At 32.8% G+C, this 22277-nt stretch overlaps 2 protein-coding genes across 2 annotated transcripts; both read right to left on the bottom strand.

Moving 5' to 3' along the window:
- Positions 1-4449: 4449 nt before the first annotated feature.
- On the bottom strand, positions 4450-7818 carry LOC123720728 (zinc carboxypeptidase-like). Its single transcript, XM_045677461.1, has 6 exons — positions 7506-7818; positions 6664-7054; positions 6509-6593; positions 5996-6198; positions 5625-5709; positions 4450-4892 (listed from the first exon to the last, which is right to left on the bottom strand). The coding sequence occupies exons 1-6, from the start codon at positions 7784-7786 to the stop codon at positions 4624-4626; spliced, it is 1314 nt and encodes a 437-aa protein (XP_045533417.1). The 5' UTR covers positions 7787-7818; the 3' UTR covers positions 4450-4623.
- A 1370-nt stretch (positions 7819-9188) lies between these two features.
- On the bottom strand, positions 9189-16132 carry LOC123720729 (zinc carboxypeptidase-like). The gene is made up of 7 exons (XM_045677462.1): positions 15827-16132; positions 14487-14650; positions 14038-14264; positions 11578-11662; positions 10588-10778; positions 10010-10094; positions 9189-9400 (listed from the first exon to the last, which is right to left on the bottom strand). The coding sequence occupies exons 1-7, from the start codon at positions 16108-16110 to the stop codon at positions 9207-9209; spliced, it is 1230 nt and encodes a 409-aa protein (XP_045533418.1). The 5' UTR covers positions 16111-16132; the 3' UTR covers positions 9189-9206.
- Between the last annotated feature and the right edge of the window lie 6145 nt (positions 16133-22277).

Raw genomic sequence — 22277 nt, 5'->3', positions numbered from 1 at the left:
AGGCTGCGGTGTCGAATATAAACTCTTTCATAAACAAAAAAAATCTTAAATTATCGTGATTCATGTGCACTTTTTACTTTTTGTTTTTAATGTACCCTTTTTTAGTTTACTTTGTTTTTTTGTTCTTGTTTAGTTTAGTCTTAATAACTATGTGTAATATGTATTTTGCCCTTCTTGCCTAAAATTTAATATTAGATAAAATTTGATACTTTTTTTTCCTCTTATCCAGTGGTTGCCTGGATGGACTTGATTATGTAAACTTTTTATATTATGTGCAACGAAGTGTTAATAAATAAAAATGAATAAATAATATTAGGCCTTTAAGAATCCATGGACAGAAGAGAAAGAAAGCCATGGACAAAGTCAGTTGGAAAAAGCTGGAGGAGCCCGTTACCTGCGAAGGAGTTCCGATCGACGGTTCTGAATTTATCTACGATATAGGATATATAAAACAAGATAAATAAAAGAAAAATAAATAAATAAAATTAAATAATGTATAAAATCTAAGCTGCATATTATCTTTTCTGTCATGATTGGATATTAAACTGTCTATATTATTATTATTAAAAAAATCCAATAACCTAGCCTTTGAAAGCACTTATAGGTTCAGTGACCTGTAACTTCTTGGTAGGTGATTAAATACATTTACTAAGGCTGATATTCTGAGACGTCAATGTAAAGGCGGTCGAAGGCAGAGCTAAGTTCATATTAATTTTCCTTTAGCCGTTTTGTTGGTTATGGACTTAAAGTTGCCGTATTTATTTTCGTCTATTTCGTCCCAAAAAATTAACTAATTTATTGAATTAATGACATTTTACGTTTCAAAGTCCTTGTAACAAATATAAGTAAATTTGTATCATTATTTGATTATCAAAGTGTATACTAGAATAAAAACTGCAATTTGAATTTATTAATTTTTGTAATAACTGTGATTAATATGGTTATCTAATTCATCTGAATCCAATGATCTGGAATTCTATGTTTAAGTACCTGTATCTCCAGGGTATAATATTATGTCTTATCATAAGCGATTTCCTTTTGACACCGAAAAACCTCTTTCTTCTTCGACCTCCACGAGAATTTGTATTATGTTTCAATTCTGCTAAGTTTCCTACAAGTCAGCGCCTCTTTCTCGACGACATACATGTATATTTCGGCCAATGCAAAATCATCTGATATCTTTTTTATCCTCGGGAGTGTTTTTTCTTGGTGAGGAAATTTATGATCACGGGCCAGCCTTTTCACCTTGTCTGAGAATTAATCGTGCTATAATAAACAAACAAAAATAAAGCGTTTTTTATTGAAATGTGTCTAGTGTTTCATGAAGATAATGTTTTTGTTTGCACAAATTACATTCAACTTGCAACTTGTTCAACAAATCACCGTATATCTCGTGGCATTCGTGGTGATTTTATAACATTGGTAAAAATGAACAACCCCGTTTTACATACCTGTCATCGAAATCGTTGACGAATGTTTGCAAATTGAATTAAATTGGCATTTAATATTGTTCTTTGTTCACAATCAAGCACTGATAAATCAATATTTCTTCTGGTATTTTGAATTATATTCGGCATGATTTAATGGGAAATACAAAATGAATACGCAAAGAGCTTCGCTGCGTTGGCCCGCAGGACTTTGACATCAAAGCTCTGGCTACTTTGGCGAGTGCTATGCCTGAACTGTGGACGGCATATATATCTGTGGTCGTAGAACAGACAATGATAAGTACATTTTTGCTTAGTATGACTTATTAATACATCGAGTGTTTTATATTTTAATAGTGCCTTCATGATTTGCTTGACCTGTAGAGTGATGAAATGGCATTTATCATATTCTGGCCACAGATACACTTAATCGTTTTTAGAATAGTTGTTGTCAAATATTGCTAGGCCTCGCTTGTATTGTTTTGTAAAGTATACATTACAAAAACATCATTTTCAATATTATATTATAGGACAATATTATACTGTCATCTGAAACTGCAAGAATTGTCAATTTGATAGGTTAGAACTTCTGATCAACTCTTACAACATTTAAATTTTAAAAGTCGCTTTTAATAACATTTTAATTTAAATCTTATAAACATGCAAATTAATTTAGCCTAATAAAATATTTTAATTTTTTGTAATGTATTAAACTTACATCACTCATAATTAATTATGCATTTAGTGGCGCCAGATTCGCGCTGATTCTCACTTATGTCGCAGTTTTCCATCAGTTGGTGTTAACTTTGGCGAAGACCTAGCCTAACTTTGATTTCGAGCGTATCTGAAGACTGAGACGCTATGTGTGGTGGATTTTGACATATGGAAGTAAGTCATAGTGCGCGGTTAGTCTCTTCCTGAATCTCGGCTTAAGAGTTTGGCAAATTATTAAAAATACGCGCTTGTTGGATGAGCTATTTGTACGAAAAGGAACTTCAAATAATTTAATAGTTAATAGAAGAGAAATAATGCATAAATTTTGTACATCTTGGTCATCGCTGCATGGGTCGCGATTGAACTAAACGAAAGCCTAAAGTTGTGAGTAGTCTGTCAAAGGCCAACCATGTTCCAGAAGATAAATAATATTAATTATAAATATTATTGGGATTGATTTGCTCCAGTTCAACAATTTTATGACTCAAATCTTAGCGATTAAAATAGTGGCAGAGAGTTTCTTGCCAGTTCTTGCCCGCTCTGCGCCCTTGACTGCGCCCTTGACTGCGAACTGGTAGTAAATAAATTTAAAATCAATTTAACATCTTTTCTGACGACTTTCATAAGTGTACTTGGTGAGTTATACGTATAAAGTTATTTTGAGTTAAGATTGATATTACTATTGCTCGTTATGACGGAATGGATTGGAGACTAGTCATCTACCATGCTGATACATTATATATATTTTACGATACAAGTAAATTTAGTATTAAATTTTAAATCGTAAATGACAATACCTAAAACATTGTAATCCAACGTAAAACAAACATCTCTTTATCATAATAAATATATATAATCTATATTATCATAATATATGGTTCGTTCCAGACTTAGTAATAACTCATGAATCATGTAATTTTGTCATTTTGTTATTAACTTTTCTGACACTTAATGATAACTATATTCACAAATATGCGCTAAAAAAAGCTAGTGTTTTTACAGACTATAGACGAATTATAGTAATAATGTGAATTGAATCCTATCTGTAGATAAGATTTTGGTTAATGGTCGTCTCCTCGTCATAATGCAATACTTAAAGTTGTTACTCGTAGTAAGGTGTCAACTTATGTTCTGCGTCTTATTTTTAATGTGCCTTTGCCCATGCATTCCACGGACCAGAACTCTAAAGAGATCAAAGACCCACTTGTTTTTAATTATAGATTATTGCGAAATAATATTATTAAGATTTAAAATGGAACATGAGTTCTGTTATTAGAATTAAAACAGAATCTCTGTTGAGCCGGATACGGGCGGGCAGAACAGCATCTTGAAGACTATGGCAGATGACCTGTCTTCGTCTATCATGAGGCATTTTGTGCGTACACTTGTCGGTACAGATCGACTGGTGTATGCATAGACTTCTTCAATAATATACTAACACTAGTCTGTAAGTTTATACTAACATAATGATGGATTATTTTATCTGAACAAATAAATTAATAATAATAAATAGTAACAGAATAAAATTAGTCTGAATTAGACAGACGGGATAGAATAACAAAACTGGATGCATAATAACAGGATAGTATAATCTTTTATAGTATTTATTAGTTACATTAAATAATGAAGTCGGTAAAATAAATATTACTTGATTTCCCTAATATTTTTTCTTAATTTATCTAACTTCTTTTGTGTATTTTTTTTATATTAATTAACCTTTGCGCTTCTAAACGGAAATATTTTCTTTGATAGAAACTTATTACTACTTACTAAAGGATAGAAAGCTCGCTCATATTCCAAGTCGAATATAAGCGCTTTTTGGCTTCTTTGTATCAAAATCGTATCGGATTTGACTTCACGATAAAAATACAAAATATTTATTTTATGTACAATTTTATTATACTTTTAATCTTCACAGTTCTTTTAGATTACTTATTTGATTGGTTATATTTTCAAAAGTGCTATATTTCATGTTACAAATAATTTTTCTATTTCTTTCATAATATTGTAAATATTAATTTTATTTTGTGTTCGTTTAATCTCAAAATAAATCATAATTGCCAAGATTCCATTTTAACCCATTTAGTTATACAATTTTATGTGAATCACTTTAACATAAGATTTAGTTCTTTCCAAGATAAATTAAATAACTGAACGCTGCAAAATAGCAAATTCCTTTTATCTATATGCAGATTTAAATGAAAATGAATCGCAAAATATGTTGCTAAGCGTAAAACACGAAGACAGCTGAACAAAATCGAGATTTTTTTAAAACTAATCATCGAGAATTTAATAGAAAATATTAAAAAACAATTTTTTATAAAGTACTAAGGTTTTAATGTTCCATACGTTGATTTGTTACTAAAAAGGTATTCTGAGTGAAAAAAATATAATAAGGCAACACAAAGTTTGCGGATACAGCTAGTAGTTAATATAGATCATAAGTATGACAACAGCTCTAAATTTAGGTAATATTATATATTTAGTACGTATACAAAAGTATTGCAAACATACTAATCACACTTAAGGTTGAAATTTTGACATTATTGGATGCACTGTTCATGTACCCAAATCGCTTAGCTTGAAAAATAAGGTCTACTATTGAGTCCAATACTTCTTCGCTGTTGGGAATAATTTGGTTAGCTGGGAGGAGGAAGCCATATTGTCCTCTGTCACGGAACTCATAGCAATAAACAAGAGGAATGTTCAGAGCTTCTTTGACCCAGTCGATGCTTCCACCCGTTGCAAGATCTAAAACAAATTCTATTTAATATTACTACAAGCATTAGTGAAAATTACTATTACATTCGTAAATTGTTACGAAATAGTTGTTGTTTAAATTAAAAACAAACAGTTTTCTTCATTTTCAAACAAAATTTGTTCATGACATTTGTATATCATGAACAAATTTAAATTCGCTGACAATTGATGACAAAGTCTAATACAAGATTAAGATGCAATGAGCATTATACATAATACCACATATATATAGATTATTTCGAGGTAACTTGCAAGTTTAATTTTTCCATTAAAATTGTGGAGCACCAGCTTTTAATGTATTTATTGCTACAAAAACCAAAATTATGGCGATTAAGCAACTATATGATTATAGAACCTTTATCTTAATTAAAAAAAATTAAAAACACCACTACACGCAATACTCGTCGAGCGAGTTTGCTTATCTTGCCGATGCCGCGTACAAATTATTTGAAGAAGTCTATTAAGTATGAGCGTGTGCAGTTATTTAATCAATTACTGTCTAACATTCGTAGTATTAGCGCCTTTAACCAATTCAAAAGGGCATTAAATAAACATATCAGAATGAGCGGAGTAGACTAAAATTGGGACGGCTGATTTTTCCCATGTAAATAGAATACAGTTTGTGTAATGAGAAATAAAGTTCTTTAACAATCATTTTTCTTTGATATTATCTATATCCTTCATGACTGTGATCGGGTCACGTGTTACATAACTTTTACGTACATATGGCCTCAGCGATGTTTCCTGTTACGTACTGAGTTCCATATCTGACTGACAAGGCCCCCATAGCTCTTCTTCCTATGTTCATCTGAAAGAAAATAGAACAAAAAAAGTATTATTAACGTATATTTTGATAATTTAATATTGGCTAGTTAAACTAAGATAGACATCTGTCAAATACCAACTCAAAATATATTGATTCATTTAGGTATTTATGTACACTCATTAGCTTTAAAAAATATGAATATAAGTTTACATCTACAGCCAGTTCTAAAATCAAGGTCGTGGAAAGGACGCGATGAACTGAAAAGTTACACTTTGACACTATTTATAACGCTGAATATTCTATTTTGAAAAACATAATATTTACGTACGGCATCATTATAATTTGCATAACCCTGCGTAGAGTTTCCGAATGGTAACAGTAATAGCTGACTGTAAGAATGCATTGATAGATACAAATCAATCTGTCCACTAAGAGATCGTATATATTCTGATAAAGTTCTTGTTTCCACCTCAGAAAATGGACCATTGCCGGCATATATGTCTGTTGATGGATCGATACTGGATCCGTGTACTGCAACGACAGAATATCACGATTGAATTTAAAAACCTGATGACTTTTTAATAGTAATATCTATATCATCTCAAGTCAATATAATAAATATAAATATAATTATAAAATCCATAAATTACTTGATGAATAATGTAAGATGAGTAATAGATACATGTTAGTTTTAATGAAATAAAATACGGGGGAAAAAGTTGGAGGAGCAGTAAAATTTTAATCAATATATTTTTTTAATGTATGTCAATAAGATGTGGATGTATAAACGCTTTAGTTGTATAATTAATACATATGAGTTTATTAATATTAATAATCTTACAAAACCAATTGCTATTCCAGTTTCTGTTTAAATCGACACCAAATTCAGAACCAACTGGTCTTCTGTTTTTTCGCCACATCCTGAACTAAAAAAAAATCGTTGGTTTGTAAAAAGCTTTTAAGTTAAATATTGAAATGGTTTAAAACATTTTTAACCTCATTGTGACTCCAGACATAACCGTCTGGATTCGTTACGGGGAAGATGTACCAGTCAAATTCTCTAGCAATCGCTTTAATATCTTCATTATTACTTCTTAGTAACCGATCAACAATATAGTTCGTTGTTGCTATTGTGATCCATTCTCTTGCATGTATACCGCTTTCAATGAAAATCGCTCGCTTTCCACTTCCGTGAGATATTTTGACTCCTCTTATTTGTCTGCGCTCGTAGGTTTCACCTCCAACTATGATTGTAGCTACGTCAGAATATCTTGCAACTAAATCGTCTAACCAATTATTGATTTGATCCAGGGTATAGTAACTATCCCATCTCATTGACCTTAGATTTCTGCTGGTATACATTCCTAGATTCTCCTTACTAATAGCTCTGTAATAATTTGTTCTTCATTATTTAATATCAAAGTTATATATCTTACTTGGTATGGTTACTTTTCGAAGCCCCTAACCCTCTCAGTAATCATAGAATAGACTTACTTCGGCAGCTTGTTTTTGATTGATTATTCTAGTTGACGATCAGCCTGCAGACAGACCTGATATTATGGTTATGCCAGGAAACAAACTGGGAATCTCTGGATTTAATCTTTTAGCACATTATTTTATTATTATTTTTAATCTTTTTGGACCTTGTTTTTTTATAGAACAGAGGGCAAACGTGCAGAAGGCTCGCCTGATGTTAAGTGATACCGCCGCCCATGGACACTCAGTGCCAGAGGGCTCGCGAGTGCGTTGCCGGCTTTTTAAGAATTCGTACGCTCTTTTCTGGAAGGATTTTTCACACAATTTAATCTTTATCACTAAGAATTAAAAATATTACTTACTCTTGAACGTTATTCATAGATACAGTAAATTTAATTCCATTATTATTAAGAATTACCTCCAGATCATTCTTATGTTCTGGACTAGACATAACATTCACAAAGTCTAAAATGGGAGCCGGATTTGTCCAGAAATCATATCTTCGATCATTTTCTTGTATATTACGAAGTACATGAATATCGTTTGCATTTTCAGGTAATATTTTATACAATGTATAGTTATCAAACTTGAATTTAGCACTTATTAAAGTAAATGTCAGAAAATACACAATATTCCTGATCATATTGATATTAGTAATGGCATGAACAAACTGAATGTTATTGATAAAAACTTTAGTGTAACTGTTTATCGGTATTAACAATCTTATTGTAAATTGAGTAAGTTTAAGATAAAACTAATGAAATTAATACCGGTTCTTATCTATATAATACACGGCGTAGTAATCTAGATATGAGTTAAGGAAGATAAAACTAAAATACATTTTATTTTACTATGTCTTTAGTATGTTAAAGAAAAATTCTAGTTTTGTATTGCTTCTAGTATGTACTTCACAAGTAAAGTAAATCACTATAACATGATACTCTTATAACGCATTCACATATTATGCGATTTCAGTCCCTTGCACACGTTATATTTCTGTACTGAGACCTTTATTATGATTTATTCGTACATAATTGGATCAAAAATTTTCTTTGATTTAAATTCCTTTTAGCTAAGAAAGTTAAACGAGAAACATTGTACATTACGCGTTTTTTGTAACTTACTAGCGCCGAATGCGAGATTACTCCAACACTGCGTTTGGTAGATTTGTTCCGCGTTATAGGAGAAATAACTGTACATTCAATTTTATTTATTATTATTATTTATTTATTTTTATTTTATAGTAGAAAACTTATTTAATTCTGAAACAAGAAACTTACTTTCAGAAAGTTTGTGTCTTTACTAATTTTACTTAATAAATTTAACATACAAGTACGTGAACCTCTTTGAATTAGTCTCATTGATCTCTTTGATTAGTAGCAATTTTGGGCACAAGACAAATTTGCATCTAATATTTCCTTACTGTGTAATCCTTATTTAAGTCTTACTTTCGGACATAGTAATAAAAATCTACTTCGCCCAGGTTTAAATGACATCAACGTTGATAATAGTTAATGTTACCACTAGTCCAAACCAAGTTCATTATATTATATAGTCAGTAACTTCTTCTGTGTTCTGTATCTTAAAAGATTTATGTTTTTTTTACTTATACCAACTTCCCTGTCACCATATAGCCAATGTGATAGTTGTGTAACTTAATTACCGTAACATACTGTATTTAACTTCGTTTTTGCGAATTCCCTCTGAAAACATAGAAATCAATTGTTTCGGAGACGGTATTAAGAACTCGCAACGCCTTTGTTAAGAGGGCCTGTCACAAATTTATTCTGTCCCTAGGTACTGCTGTAGCCTTCGTTTCTGCCGTCTCAAATAGCCATTTGGTATAAGCAAACTCTGAGTTCTTGCAGAACACTAGGCTTTCTAATAATTCCCCGAAAAATTTTACCAAAGAACGAGCTGTACTCCCGTTGGGTTTCTAGCTTGTGTTGTGCTTCATCATGACACATTACTTCGTCTCATGCGGTAAGAAGGTAAGGTGTATTCTTATTACCAGAATCAACTTTAAATGAAATACCTTATTAACATATTATGTTATCTTTATTCTACAAAACGTTAGCTAACTTCGCTTCTCGAATAACAGACATAACAGAGTCAAAGGTCTCTTCACAAGTTGGCTGCACCTGTCCAACTGGTAGAAGATAACCCCAAGCACCAGTGTCACGTAGTGCATACGTCGCTACAATTGGTGGGTTAAAGCGGAATTTAACCCAATCGCCGATTACGCCAGTGGCGCCATCTGTTGATGAAAGACACATATCAGAATAATATTTATTTAAATAAAACCTAAGATAACAATTAAACATACAGTGTTTACAATTGTTTTGACCTAGTAATAATAAAAAGTAATTAAACGAAAATAAAACAAATTTAAAATGTTTGGTCCCCGTGGCAGTGTACCTTTATTTCTGGCAGCATTTCCTCAATGTATTGCGATACTTATTCGTTGAGCGAGGAAACCACCAGCTCTGGGGGTCCCTGGTACTATCTACCAGCTAACTTTGTCCTAAATCTAAATAGCGCACCTGTGCACTTGAACCTAATAATCAAACCAAGGTCCAAGAGTGTCTACTCCAAAGGTATCAAAAACGAAGTTGTAGAAGGAAAAACTCTCATATCTGAGCCATTTATTATTTGCTGACCCAGCATTTTTGCTTGTCCGAGGGAGGTAAGACGGAGTAAACGTATCCACACAAGTAGCATTCCATACCAAAGCCTTTGCCATCTTCCAAGGGATCGACGACAACCCATCCAGCCGCTTGTCATAAATTGATTGAACACAACTAATTATATGGGCGTATAAAGAGTATACAAATGAAAAAAAAAGTAAAACAATTTAAAAAATTACCAAATACATCTCTAGATGTGCCAACTCTGTATTGTGTGTTGTACCGAACAGCTAGAGCTCCCATCGCTCGTCTTCCAATTTTTATCTGTCAACATAAAGTTCAATAACCTAACATAGGTAACTCGTAACAATAACCTCCTCTGCCGTAGGAGGTACACTCAATGAGTGTAGCAGGATGACCACTAATAGGCAACGATTGCGAAACGTCATGAAGCGCATCACATCTGCTCCTTTGATTACCACTACTAAATAGCGATCACGACCGCTCTGTCAAGAGTGTACCGGATAAGACGAACCTAACATAATAAATGCTAACATCTTCTTAGTTTAGTGTTTATAATCTTTGGTTTAATTTACGGCATTTCAAATAATTTCGTAACTTATGTTGAATGGTGATGTCCAGAAATGTCTGTCATTGGGCGGTGACAGGACTTTGAATATACATTTTCAAAATATGCTAATCCTGAAGGTGTTAAGCTTCATTGAACATGCACAAATATTTTAACAAAAAAATCCTTACTGTAAACTTTTAATTATTTATTGACGTAATATTTATACATACAAAGATCGTTTCGTACCATTATTTCGTGATGTGACACAGGATAAGCTGGAATTACGAATCTTTGTCCAAAACCTCGAAACGATAACAAAGCTATAAGATTTTGAGATATCCCTTCAATGTACCTAGACATCGCTCTAGTCTCCGGTTCGGAAAATGGTCCCAGACCCACATAAGTTTGGTCTCCTGGTCTGAAACTGCCGCCACTTACTGAAACGAAGATATTTAAGATCACCTTTAGAGTTTAGAAATTTATTTGTAATGCACACACATAAACCTCCACTAACACAATGTCAAAGTCGACGGCGTGTGTCAGGAACAGGTGGCTGATCACCTATTTGCCAATTAGATGATGAAAAATACACAGAAATCTGAGGCCCAGACCTAAAAATGTTGAAGCACAACTGATTTATTTTATTTGATGTATTTAATTTAAAACTTTTTAATATACAGAAGAAAACTAACCTAATGTTACATTTGTGTTAGTTAATAGTATTTTCATTATTATATTTTTTTGAATGAAATTGCAAAAATATTTTATAAATATCAAATAGGTATTTGTTTAAGTATCAAAGTCGCCGTTGCATTCAAAAACACACTATGTTGCCTATTTTAGCTATTTACAAAGTAACTGTGCAGACAACTTTCTCAAAGATTAGACCCCGTGATCAGTGTAAAACGAATAACGAAACGCACACGTTGACTTTGATCAGCCAAACAACATATATTGCGACTTTAGTTGGACTATTGGCTATTGACCAATCACAACCATACAAATCACCAAGGTATTTCGTTTATATTTTTTTCTTAACACTCAGAAGGGTACAAATCAACTTAATCTAAAATGACCTATTATCATGTTTAAGCACCTGAATTGAAAAGGAATCAGCTGAAGTAGCCTGCACACTAATGTCCCATCAAAATCCTCTAAAATAGTATCTTTAGAATTGTTTTAAAGTAGACAATATAATTTGGACTTTATTAAGTTAAATTTTCATAAAATATTCACCTCCCCACTGCGAGTTCCAGTTCTTTGTAAGATCAACACCAACTGCGGAGCCGGTGGGTCGTCGATTCTTCGCCCAAAGCCGGACCTGAAATATTAATGAATGTTTTACTTTGATCTCTATTGATTCTGACGTACTTTAATACAGCAGCAAGTACTGAGTAACATCTATTCAATCATAATATTCAGTTTAGTTTAATTATTGCCTACTTAAAAAATTCGCCCAAATTACTGCAAGAGTATGACAACGTTTGAGGGAGGGCAACTACTGCCTTTAAATAGATTCAAAACACATATTAAAATAAAATGTGTGCGTGTATTAGTGTACAGACGTAAGAAGTGAAATTTATGACCTTATTTTTCGAAAAATGATCTACTATATGCAACTTTACAGAAATTGTTTAAATAAAGTTACATAAGATGAAGTTCAACAAACGACTTTTATTATCATATACATGAATACAATTACTTCACTTTACCTTATTACTACTAAGATTATTACAGAATTTCATTAATTATAATAGAATTATTACTTTCATTGTTAACGTTGTTATATATTTTTGTTATTAATGACTTCGAATCAACTGTGGTAGGGACAAGAAAAATATGGCGCGTAACAAAAAATGTGACGGTATTTTTTTTTTCCAAGGCCGATAAAGAAGTTTCACTTCAAAAACATGTTACTACACAGTTAACCTAAATACAAACCTAAACCTAGAATACAAAAAGGCGTGACAATAGTTCTAGTTATTTTGTTATCTTTGAAGTATTGTGAATATGTGTGTAATGATGAATGTGTTAATTATTATAAATGTGTTATATTATTCTTTTTACTTATGTAACTTTAATGACGTTGTGATTTATGAAATTTTACTTTAAATAATTGTAATGTAGAGGGAGGGCAAAACCTGCTGAGTTTCGTGGTTTGGCGAACGGATGGCGTAGTCTTGCTCTTTCGCGAATTTTGTAAACGATTTTGACATTCATAAGCATGCGCTAAGATGCATCTGAACTGAATAAACGTATGTTGATTGATTGATTAAATAGCCTGCCTGCGTCGATTACAAGTGACAAGTGTTGGCGCCTTTAAAAGACGTTTGGCGTGCTCTGACTGGCAATAAGTTATGGATTTGTTTGTTAAATTAAATTACTATAGATACTTCTAGCATTCATTGTTGTAGTTTCCTTATATTATTTTATCTTATTTATGTGATGTGTAACTGTTAAGAGTATATGAAAACACATTAGTAATCATACTTTAACTATGTATTTTTTTATAAATAACAGATATAAATATTCTACCCAGGTAATACTTAAAATGTTTAGAAAATGAAAAAAAGCTTAATGTAGAAAGTTGCCAATAATTTTGATGTTTTTCGAAGTAATCTCCGTTTCTCTCTACACATCGTCGCATTCGGTGGAAACACTGAGAAAAGCGGTGGGCCCATTCTTCCTTAGGGGCTCTTCTATGGCATTTCCTACGCTTTCACCGCATCTTCAGGGCTCGTAAAGGGAATACCTCGAATTTTATCTTTGGTTCTTGGGAATAAATGTTAGTCGCAGGGTGCCAGGTCAGGACTGTAGGGCGGAGACTCACTATCTCGACACCTGCCATAGTCAAATATTCAACAGTCCGTTTCGCGGAGTGCGCTGAAACATTGTCGTATCTTGCCCGTATCTGCTGATAGGTCGTTCTCTTATCTTCCTCTATCATGCGTCGCGCAGCATCATGTTATCTTCATTAGTCGATGTTAAAGGACGTCCCTCACGCGGATCATCATTGAGATTGCTACGTCCACGTTTAAACTCGTTGAACCAATTGTAAATAGTGGTACGAGGTGGGGCTTCAGTAAGAAATGCTAATCGCAGCCTATCATAGCTTTGCTGTTGAGTAAGCCCACAACGAAAGTCATAATATCATATAATGGGTCAATGCCAAAATTTTCTCACGTTAGGTTAATTTTCATGTGTAACAAGAGTTTTAGATTTGCCGCCAATTCACAAAAACAATTGACAAATGAATACAATATACTACATTAGGTTACCAAAGAGTTGTAAAATTGTAATTCAAAAAAAGTGTTCATTAGCAATGTTTCTAACTGGCCAGTTCTTAACATTTTCAGTGTTCCCATGTATAACCATAATGAGGAAAGTTCTTTAAAAATTATCAGCTTCGGGTTTAATTGCGAGTTTCAGGTACACTGAAGAATTTATTAATTGTACACATAACTATGCAAATACAAGTTCAAAAACCCCTTTACATATTATACTTTATAATTAGCTCAACTCACAATCAGAAGCAGTGAAAGGTTGAGAAAAACAATTATAATAAACGATGACGAACGAAAGAACGAAAGAACGATGAACGATTATTATGATTTTTAATAATTTTTATTATTAATATGTAGATTAAGAAATTTATAAATACTGTATTATAATAAACAAGTTCTTAATATTACTCACAGCATCATTGGTGTATTCGTGGCCATCAGGGTTCACCATTGGGAAAATATGCCATTCGAAGTCCTGCGAAGCTGCCAACGCTTCGGGGTCTTCACCCTTAACAAGCTGGTCAACCAGGTATGTAGCGACGGTTGGAGAGAGCCAATCCGCGCCAATCTGCCCTCCTTCTATCATAAATATCTTTCTACCGGATCTCCTAGATATTTTGACACCCGTGATGTTCCTACCTGAAATTTTAGTGTCAAACAGGATTAATCAGGTTCTCCAATTATTATTCCATGAAAGTCTTTATTCTCAAGTTACTCAGTTTATCAATAATCAGTTAAATATGTTTAAACTATTGATCGTTTAAGTTGGCAACGTATTTTTAACGAAGTTGATATTTTAAAATTATTGGAATTAGGACTTAACAGAAGTTGTCAGTAGTACAATCTTGTACTTTTTATTACCTTCATATGAAGTTCCCGCATGAATTATTGACACTATATTGCTATGTGTTTCAGCTAAATAGTAAAACCAGTTATAAATATCTTCCAATGTTTGGTAATTTGTCCAGTACATTTCGCTTCTTACATCTCGTTTTTTTCTCCATGTGATTTGTTCATCTAGCGCCCTAAAATAAAATGGAACAAACTAGGAAAACGATTCAGCTGATCTGAAGGCAAGAAGATGAGCAGCAGAGTGTCTAATCTCTCCTTTCCTAAAAAGGGACTTTAGTTACTTATACTTGGTTTGGTAGGCAAGGCAATTCGTTTTTATAAGGGAAGCAGATTCAATACCTAAGGCCAAAAAGCCTTTATATTTTGTGATTTAAACTGATCCATTATGTCGATGGTCATCCAACCCCAGTTCCTCAAGCGATTAAAACTTTTAAATTACATAAATTGTAAGGTCACAAGTAATAAAACTTTAAAATTGTCCAACTAACTTTAGCCAGATATAATCACTTTAATCTTTAGTTCAATTTTTGCAGTTGGAAAAGTTAATTTTCTTTGAAATCGTGATGACACCTTGGAAATTTTTAACGAAACTCTGAGTGATTTATCTGATTTTATTAACTTGTAATGAAATATAATTTTCGTAGCACTTTACTTTTAATAATTTCAAGAACATTATCGTATTTATTGTTTATAAATAGTTATCGTCAGTGTTTTAAATTTTAAGAATAACAATAATATCAGTGGTTTAGTTTTATGTTTATTTTCATGATGATGTCAAATATAAATTAAAAGATACGTTGGACGTCACTGAAGCATTTTGCTATTGTCGAGCTCAAGTTAAAGCTGAGATTGTAGTACACCCTGGGTCTAGACGGTAAGACAGGTACTCAGGATACTCTCGTTAGTTTTTAAAGGAAAATGCCGAAGAGTAAGGTTATTTACTAAACAGAACGGAATTTATATTAAACAAAACCTGATATTATTTTATACGTCTTCACTTAAAATTCAAACAGCTGAAATGTCTCACAACGATTATGCAAGATGCGAAGGTAAATTTTAAAATTATTATATAATACTTTTAGTATGAGTACCTACAGTTTTTATATATACTGAATGAAGACAAACCGAGTGATAGAAGTTACAAAAACTCTGGAGATTAGCGCGTTCCGTAAAACAAATTCTTCTCTTTAATATTGGAAAGTAAAAAAAAATAAGATTTTTTTACTTAATAATCATAATTTAGTGTGTAGTCTACATACATGGTCCAATCTTAAAGAATATAGTATTGGTATTGGCAGATTATCTTTTATGCAAGCAGCATTTAAAAAAATATATAATAAAAAACTTACTGTTGTATGTCCTGTAGCATAACTTCATAATTTACACTTCTCTTCTTCAGGGAGTGCTCGAATTCCATACGTTTTTCAGCCGAAGCGACGACACTAACATATTCGTCCTTTCGTACTGGCGGTATCCAAAAATCCAATCCATCAGATTTTTGGTACAGATCTCTCAAAAAGTCTACATGGTCCTCTGTACTTGGGTATAGTTTGTACAAGGCATAATTATCATACCTTACTTTTTCTGCTAAAACAAAAGGTAAAACACTAAATAAAATTAATTTTAGTAGCATTATGCTGAACGTACTACTGAAATTGATTTTACTCTAATATCACATGCTTCAAAATTAATTTTATAATTTTAATCAATTTTGGACGTTCAAATTGGTACGTTAAGTTTATTATTGCTTGTGTATTTTGTTGATGATTTGATATCTAATCACATTCCTATATCGATTATTTCGATATAATTGCCATTTGAAATGATAATTTTGTTGATTTTAGGTTACGAAATAAAAAGAAATACCTATATTTTTTAATAGAACAAATTAAAACGGGTATTAAGATTGACACTCACATTGCTAGAATGCCCAAAACATCGCTTTAACGGACCTGAAGTCGAATGGGTTCGGAAAAACTTCACTGGTAGCTGGTTTCACATAGTGGTGGTGCGCGGCTGAAGGTGTCTTGAAAACGCTCAATTATGGAACGACGGACGTCGAAATGATACGGGTGGAATTTCGTATCCTGTTTAATCTGGTTTAATTCGAACAACAACAGTCGCCTAAACAGTTATTGAATTAATTTCAAACGAAACTTAACAGCCGATATCAATTATCTTCGGCAAGTATTTTAGTCTAATTTGACGCTTAATAACAATACATTAATAAATATTAAAGAAAATGTTGTAATTTATTTTCTTTAAATAATTCAATTCTTTAAATAAAAAAGACTTTTTTAATTAAAATATTATACTATCAGAAAAAAAAATGAAAAATACATACGTAACGGTAAACAAAGGTAGGTAGGTATGCCAGTCCTATTCATCCGTTAAATGTAACTTATATGTTTTGAGTCATTTAATTCTTTTTATAAGTGTGTATATATAAATCATAATATGTGTTAAGTGAGGACAGGCATGGATGATTATTAATCTACCCTCCAGGCTTGCAATGACCGACTTCAATTACTATAGAACATACAAAATATAATAAAAAATAATCCCTACTCATCGGCAAAGAAGACAGAGAATATAGGCCGAGAGAAAAAGCCAGCGTAAAAAACAGTCGGTACCGTTTTAAAATAGCAGAAACAAAAAAATGCCAAACAACACTTATTGTTAAACAAAGAAATAAAATGTAACGCAACAATTCTGGGCTTTAGATCGGTTTCCTGATCATTTGTCAATCTAATAGGCAAGTAGGTGATCAGCCTCCTGTGCCTGACACACGCCGTCGACTATTTGCTTTACCGTTCGTGCGAATGTTAAATGCGCACATAGAAAGTTCATTGGTGTACTGGGGATCGAACCTACGACCTCAGCGAGCTCACACGCTGAAACCAACTAGACCTATATTCCTGTATAATAAAATACTTGTGATGATAAAAACTGTGGAATAATCGTTTTTGTTTTTGAGAAAATACTACTAAACTTTTAACCAAACGACTGCAAGAAATTGCAAACAAATTTTTCAACGCCGCCATCAATTTGCGGTAAAAATAAAACCTGACGTCAAAACTTCAACAGTTAAAAATGAGGCGCTACCGAACCGTTGCTAATTACTGCAAGCAATCAATCTTTTATTCGCTAATTGTCGATGTGGCTACATTTGACAGTCCTTAATTACGATGAATAAGTTCATTACTGCGTTATTAAGTTAATTAAGAAATATTGGTCTTTTATAGCCATTTGTTATAATATCACGCTCCATACAATACCTAGTGATGGTAATATAAACACATAGGCTTGATTATTAATAAAGCCTACCGTATGTTGGGTTTCATAACGCGTGTCACCAAACCTTTCAAAGACAGAACCACATATATTCACCTCTATAAGACGCTTGTGCAGTCTCAGTTGGAATACGCTAGTCCAATCTGGAATCCCTACTACGCTATATATGTCACACAACTGGATATTCTTCCTTATATCCTTTTTTTTATCAGTGAAACTTTTTGTGGATATATCCAATGCTTTAATTCTTATGTTTATATTTCTTTTCTGACTTCTACTTTTAGAGATGTATCTGTTTGTTTCCCAAATGAATAAATAAATAGACGGTAATAGTATTATAACACAGAAACACATGGTTGCTATCCGTACAACTAGTCCTCACACTGGAGACATTCAATTTAATATGAAAAGAGTATATAAATGTTATAAAAGATCTTCAGTATGTGAGTTTTGTTTGTATGATGGGTACATACATCAGTATGTGCATGTGTGTGCTTTGTTTTGATTTTGTTTCTATATGTCATTTATGAGTGCAATAAAGTATAATTTCACTTAAACAAATTTCACTTCAATATTCTGCATTGCTTTTATATACTTTATTATTATATTTTTAGATGTTGGTAACGAATAACATAAACTAATTTAATTTTTATGAACGACCTCTCACATTTATTAACAATATAGTTTAAGCAGCCGTGTGTTACCACCGCTATAATAATCCCATATACATAGAGTAATGTTACTCTAGGTAATTAGTAAATGTATTATTTATTTATTTATAGCATACATAGATCAAACTTCAACTAAAAATATACATAATATACAATTAAACGAACCTATACCAAAAAGCCTTTTGTTATACCCCGCCATACCCTTCACAAATGGGTCGCTTTCCGGAGAAGAGATGCTGGGAGCTGCAATGGCAAGGAGGGAATGAGAGCTTGTTCACTTTGAAATGTACGAGTAGAATACACAGCAAAAAGGTTATGTTTCCGGCAGCGAGCCATTATTATCCGGAACATACAATCTCATAATCTCTGCGAGCAAGTATGCGCTTTTCGTCTCGTTATTCTTCAAAGCAAATTTAATTAAAGCTAAATCCCTAAGAAGTTTTCGCGATCATAACGTTAAATCTGGAACTTCATAGGGTAAAGGAAAGAAGTTGTACTATCTTTTATATAAGAGTCTTACTTCTTACGATCTTTACCCTATATTATTTTTCATGATGGGACCATATAATGCAGCTGGTTTTGATTTGATCGTTCCAATGAGTACCACGTACCAATCACCCTAATGGCAGTGTCCGAGAGGCCAACATATTGTTTCAATCAAGCGCCGGTTTGTGATCCCTTCTGAGCGCCTATCAAAATAATGTCTAAAAATAAAAACCCCTAAACTTTAGTAAAAACTTTTATTTTATGTATTCACAAAAAAATTAACACAAATTACAAAGCTTAACATCCGCTTTGCAGCGATTACGACTGTATAGGGGATAGATTCGCTAATGGCATTCCAATTTGGTATCTAAATGCAATTGCACGGCTAATTAGCGTACAATGAAACTTGCTGCAATTCGGTGGTTACTAATTCGCATTGTGTAGCTAGTATTTAAGATTTTTTTCACAGTCACAATTTTTATCTTCTTCTTCTGTTGTACTCCTTATTTCTGAGGGCCGAGTTAGTGGTGCCGCACAACTTCCTCCACTATAACCCTGTCTTTGGCAAGCCTCTGCACCTGGGTGATGATAAGACCCATAAGGGCCTTTACCTGGTCGGTGCAGCGAGTTGGGGATCTGTGTCGATGTCTGGTGGCCGCCACTCTGCCAGTCACGATAAGTTTTTCTAGGTTTTCTGGGTAACAAAGTGTAGAAAGACGATTATTTACTTGTGACCGTCTTATGGACACATTCGTTTCCTTAGCTGTCCAGGGAATCCTTAACATCAGCTTCCAAAACCATATTTTCAGAGCATCTATTTTTCTCCTTTTAGATGTCTGTATTCTCCAGGGTCCAGGATCCACTCAAGTTCAAGAGTCAGTTCAATTCTCAACCAATTTCCTTTTTGTTTTTAAAGAAATGTTTGTACAGAACTTACACATTCTTTTATAGAATCTACTAAAATTTCTTAGATTCACTTAAATTTCAATGGCCGGCATTCGCATTCGGACGCACTCGCGAGCCATCTGACATTGAGAGTGTACATGGGCGGCGGTATCACATAACATCAGGTGAGCCTACTGCCGCTTGGCCTCTGTTCTATAAAAAAATCTCCGAGCGTAAACGTAACTATCATAAAATACGCCCAAACTCCTCCGAAGTGTTTGATTTCAAACACATGTGACGCTACAGTTATTTAAACAGTATTTGTCTTCGTCGTAGAGGTATCGGGTTTAAAAACTAGACTAGGTTTTTTTTAAATTTTATTAATAATTTTGTACAAGGAATATTTAAGATGGAATTTGCCAATTTCTTGTGCAAATTACGTTTTGAATATTGTATGGTTTCTGAGTCAGGAGAATATTTTATATAATCTAAATATCTTTTGCGAAAAAAGAGTAAATTAGGGTAAGTACGATAGTTAAAAAAATCAACATTCACAGTCATTTATTCATATAGGTAACACAATCTACACTTGTGAACTTCAAAAACAGAAATGAATTGTTTTTTTTACATTTACTACCAGTTCTCAAATCAAGGGCGTAGAACGGAAGAGAAGATACTGGCAATATACTCTCCGCCACTCTTTTTGATCGCAAAGTTTTTAATTTATACAGCGTTTGTAAGGAGCTGCAATCCTTGATCCGAACAAAGATTTGTCCTTTATTAGCAGGAGGCATGGTAAAATGTACATACCACATGAAAAACGAACGTCAGATAGTAACGAAAGTAAAAACAGAACATCGGGACAGTTAAATAAATTAAACCAGTCAAACCCTTAAAGATAACTGCGTAGTTAATATCCATACATTGTAAATTTAAGACAAAGCTAATAAACCCCAATAGGTCCGTCACAGACGAGCGACTTTTACCAAAATAGCTCGTGGCGTCGCTAATTGTGATAAATTGTCGCGCCGTTGTCGTGACGTCATCGTTTGTCTTTAGTGAGGCTATTTACTTTTCACTTGCCACTGGTTGAAGGTATTTTATATAATGACGGTGAATAAAATAAAGATTTCTGAACCCATTGGATGATAAAACTTTGTAAGTAGTACAGATATTATCATTATCTACAAACATACTTGTAATATAACGTACAAATTCTTAATAGGCCTGCATCGAACTCACAGGCTCTTTGGCATAGAGCGTGTCCATGGGCTATCATTTAACATTAGTTGAGACTTATTTTACGCACTGTTCTATAAAATAATTCAAGTTTTTTACATTACTAAAAATCTAGCCGTGGATTACTGTATAATATGTATACAACACTCCGCTGGATCTGAGACAAAGTGTATTAGCCTCCGAAACAAGAAAGTTTCAGTCCTCCCTGCGGCAAATAATGATTACTATGCTACTACTATATAGTTATGTTATAATTTAATACTATGTAAATCAAAACAAATTGCTAGCATGCTGTCCTAGCCTGGCTTCGCATGACCGGACATTTCAAAGTATTTTGGAAATAAAGTCAATTTTGCTAGACTAATAGTGAAATATTTTTTGCAAACATCTTTCCTTTCAATATGGGCTTAAACTGTTATTTTCATTTTAGACTTACAAGTCAATTATTAGTTAATAAAGTATGAATATTGTAAACCAATTATTTTATTATTGTAACGAATCTTGACGCAATAACACTTAAATATATTGACTGACTACTTGATACAAAAAGTAGCGAAAACTAAGTAAAAAACTTTTATTTTGTATTTTAATCTAATAAAATATTGAAGAAACAGAAAAGTTCTATAAATTGTATTCGTATGTAGGCGTGTGCGCACATTTCCTACTCGATGTTAGCCTCATAGTTTGTACGTCAATCAATAGTTACATTTAGGCTTAATTCAGTGCGTAAACCACGCAATTACAGCTAACCACGGAGTTAAGCCGGCATTAAACTAATGCTAAACACGAAACACTCTAATGGTGCGGTTTGTAGATTTGATATCGAGTCAATTTGGATTTAACATGGTTGACATTCCGATGTGAAGGTGTAGTTCAGCCCAAGATAAAACATACTCAACAAATCATTCTTTTTTCAATTCTAATATCAAACAATTCAATCACCTTTAAAGGAAACACTTTTTGAACGAATTGAAGCTATGTATTATTATAAACTTATAATTATTTTAAATTATATTATAAGTAACCTTTTGTCTTCGGTCACCGTGACCACGACCGCTGTAAAGCACGCGAAACGTCGGGAAAAATCATCAAAATTATGTAAAATAACGATTGTTTACTTGTCTATAAGTCTATAATAATACATAGGTTCAATCCGTTAAAAAAGTGTCTTCTTTAAATGTGTAAAAGTTATCTTAATAAAAGACAATACTAAATTCAATCACCT

The sequence above is a fragment of the Pieris brassicae genome, chromosome 2, assembly GCF_905147105.1.
Source record: "Pieris brassicae chromosome 2, ilPieBrab1.1, whole genome shotgun sequence".
Taxonomy (NCBI): domain Eukaryota; kingdom Metazoa; phylum Arthropoda; class Insecta; order Lepidoptera; family Pieridae; genus Pieris; species Pieris brassicae.
Note: the sequence above shows the minus strand (reverse complement) of the source record. Positions and strands in the feature narration are given on the sequence as shown.

Excerpts from the sequence above, each read along its gene's own strand:
- LOC123720728 (XM_045677461.1), bottom strand. The coding sequence starts at position 7,786 with ATGATCAGGAATATTGTGTATTTTCTGACATTTACTTTAATAAGTGCT. Across the intron at positions 6,199-6,508 it reads CTGGAATAGCAATTGGTTTT|TACACGGATCCAGTATCGAT; the intron begins GTAAGATTATTA and ends CTGTCGTTGCAG. Across the intron at positions 4,893-5,624 it reads AAACATCGCTGAGGCCATAT|ATCTTGCAACGGGTGGAAGC; the intron begins GTACGTAAAAGT and ends AATTTGTTTTAG.
- LOC123720729 (XM_045677462.1), bottom strand. The coding sequence starts at position 16,110 with ATGCTACTAAAATTAATTTTATTTAGTGTTTTACCTTTTGTTTTAGCA. Across the intron at positions 14,265-14,486 it reads TGCGGGAACTTCATATGAAG|GTAGGAACATCACGGGTGTC; the intron begins GTAATAAAAAGT and ends CTAAAATTTCAG. Across the intron at positions 10,095-10,587 it reads TGTCACATCACGAAATAATG|ATAAAAATTGGAAGACGAGC; the intron begins GTACGAAACGAT and ends TTATGTTGACAG.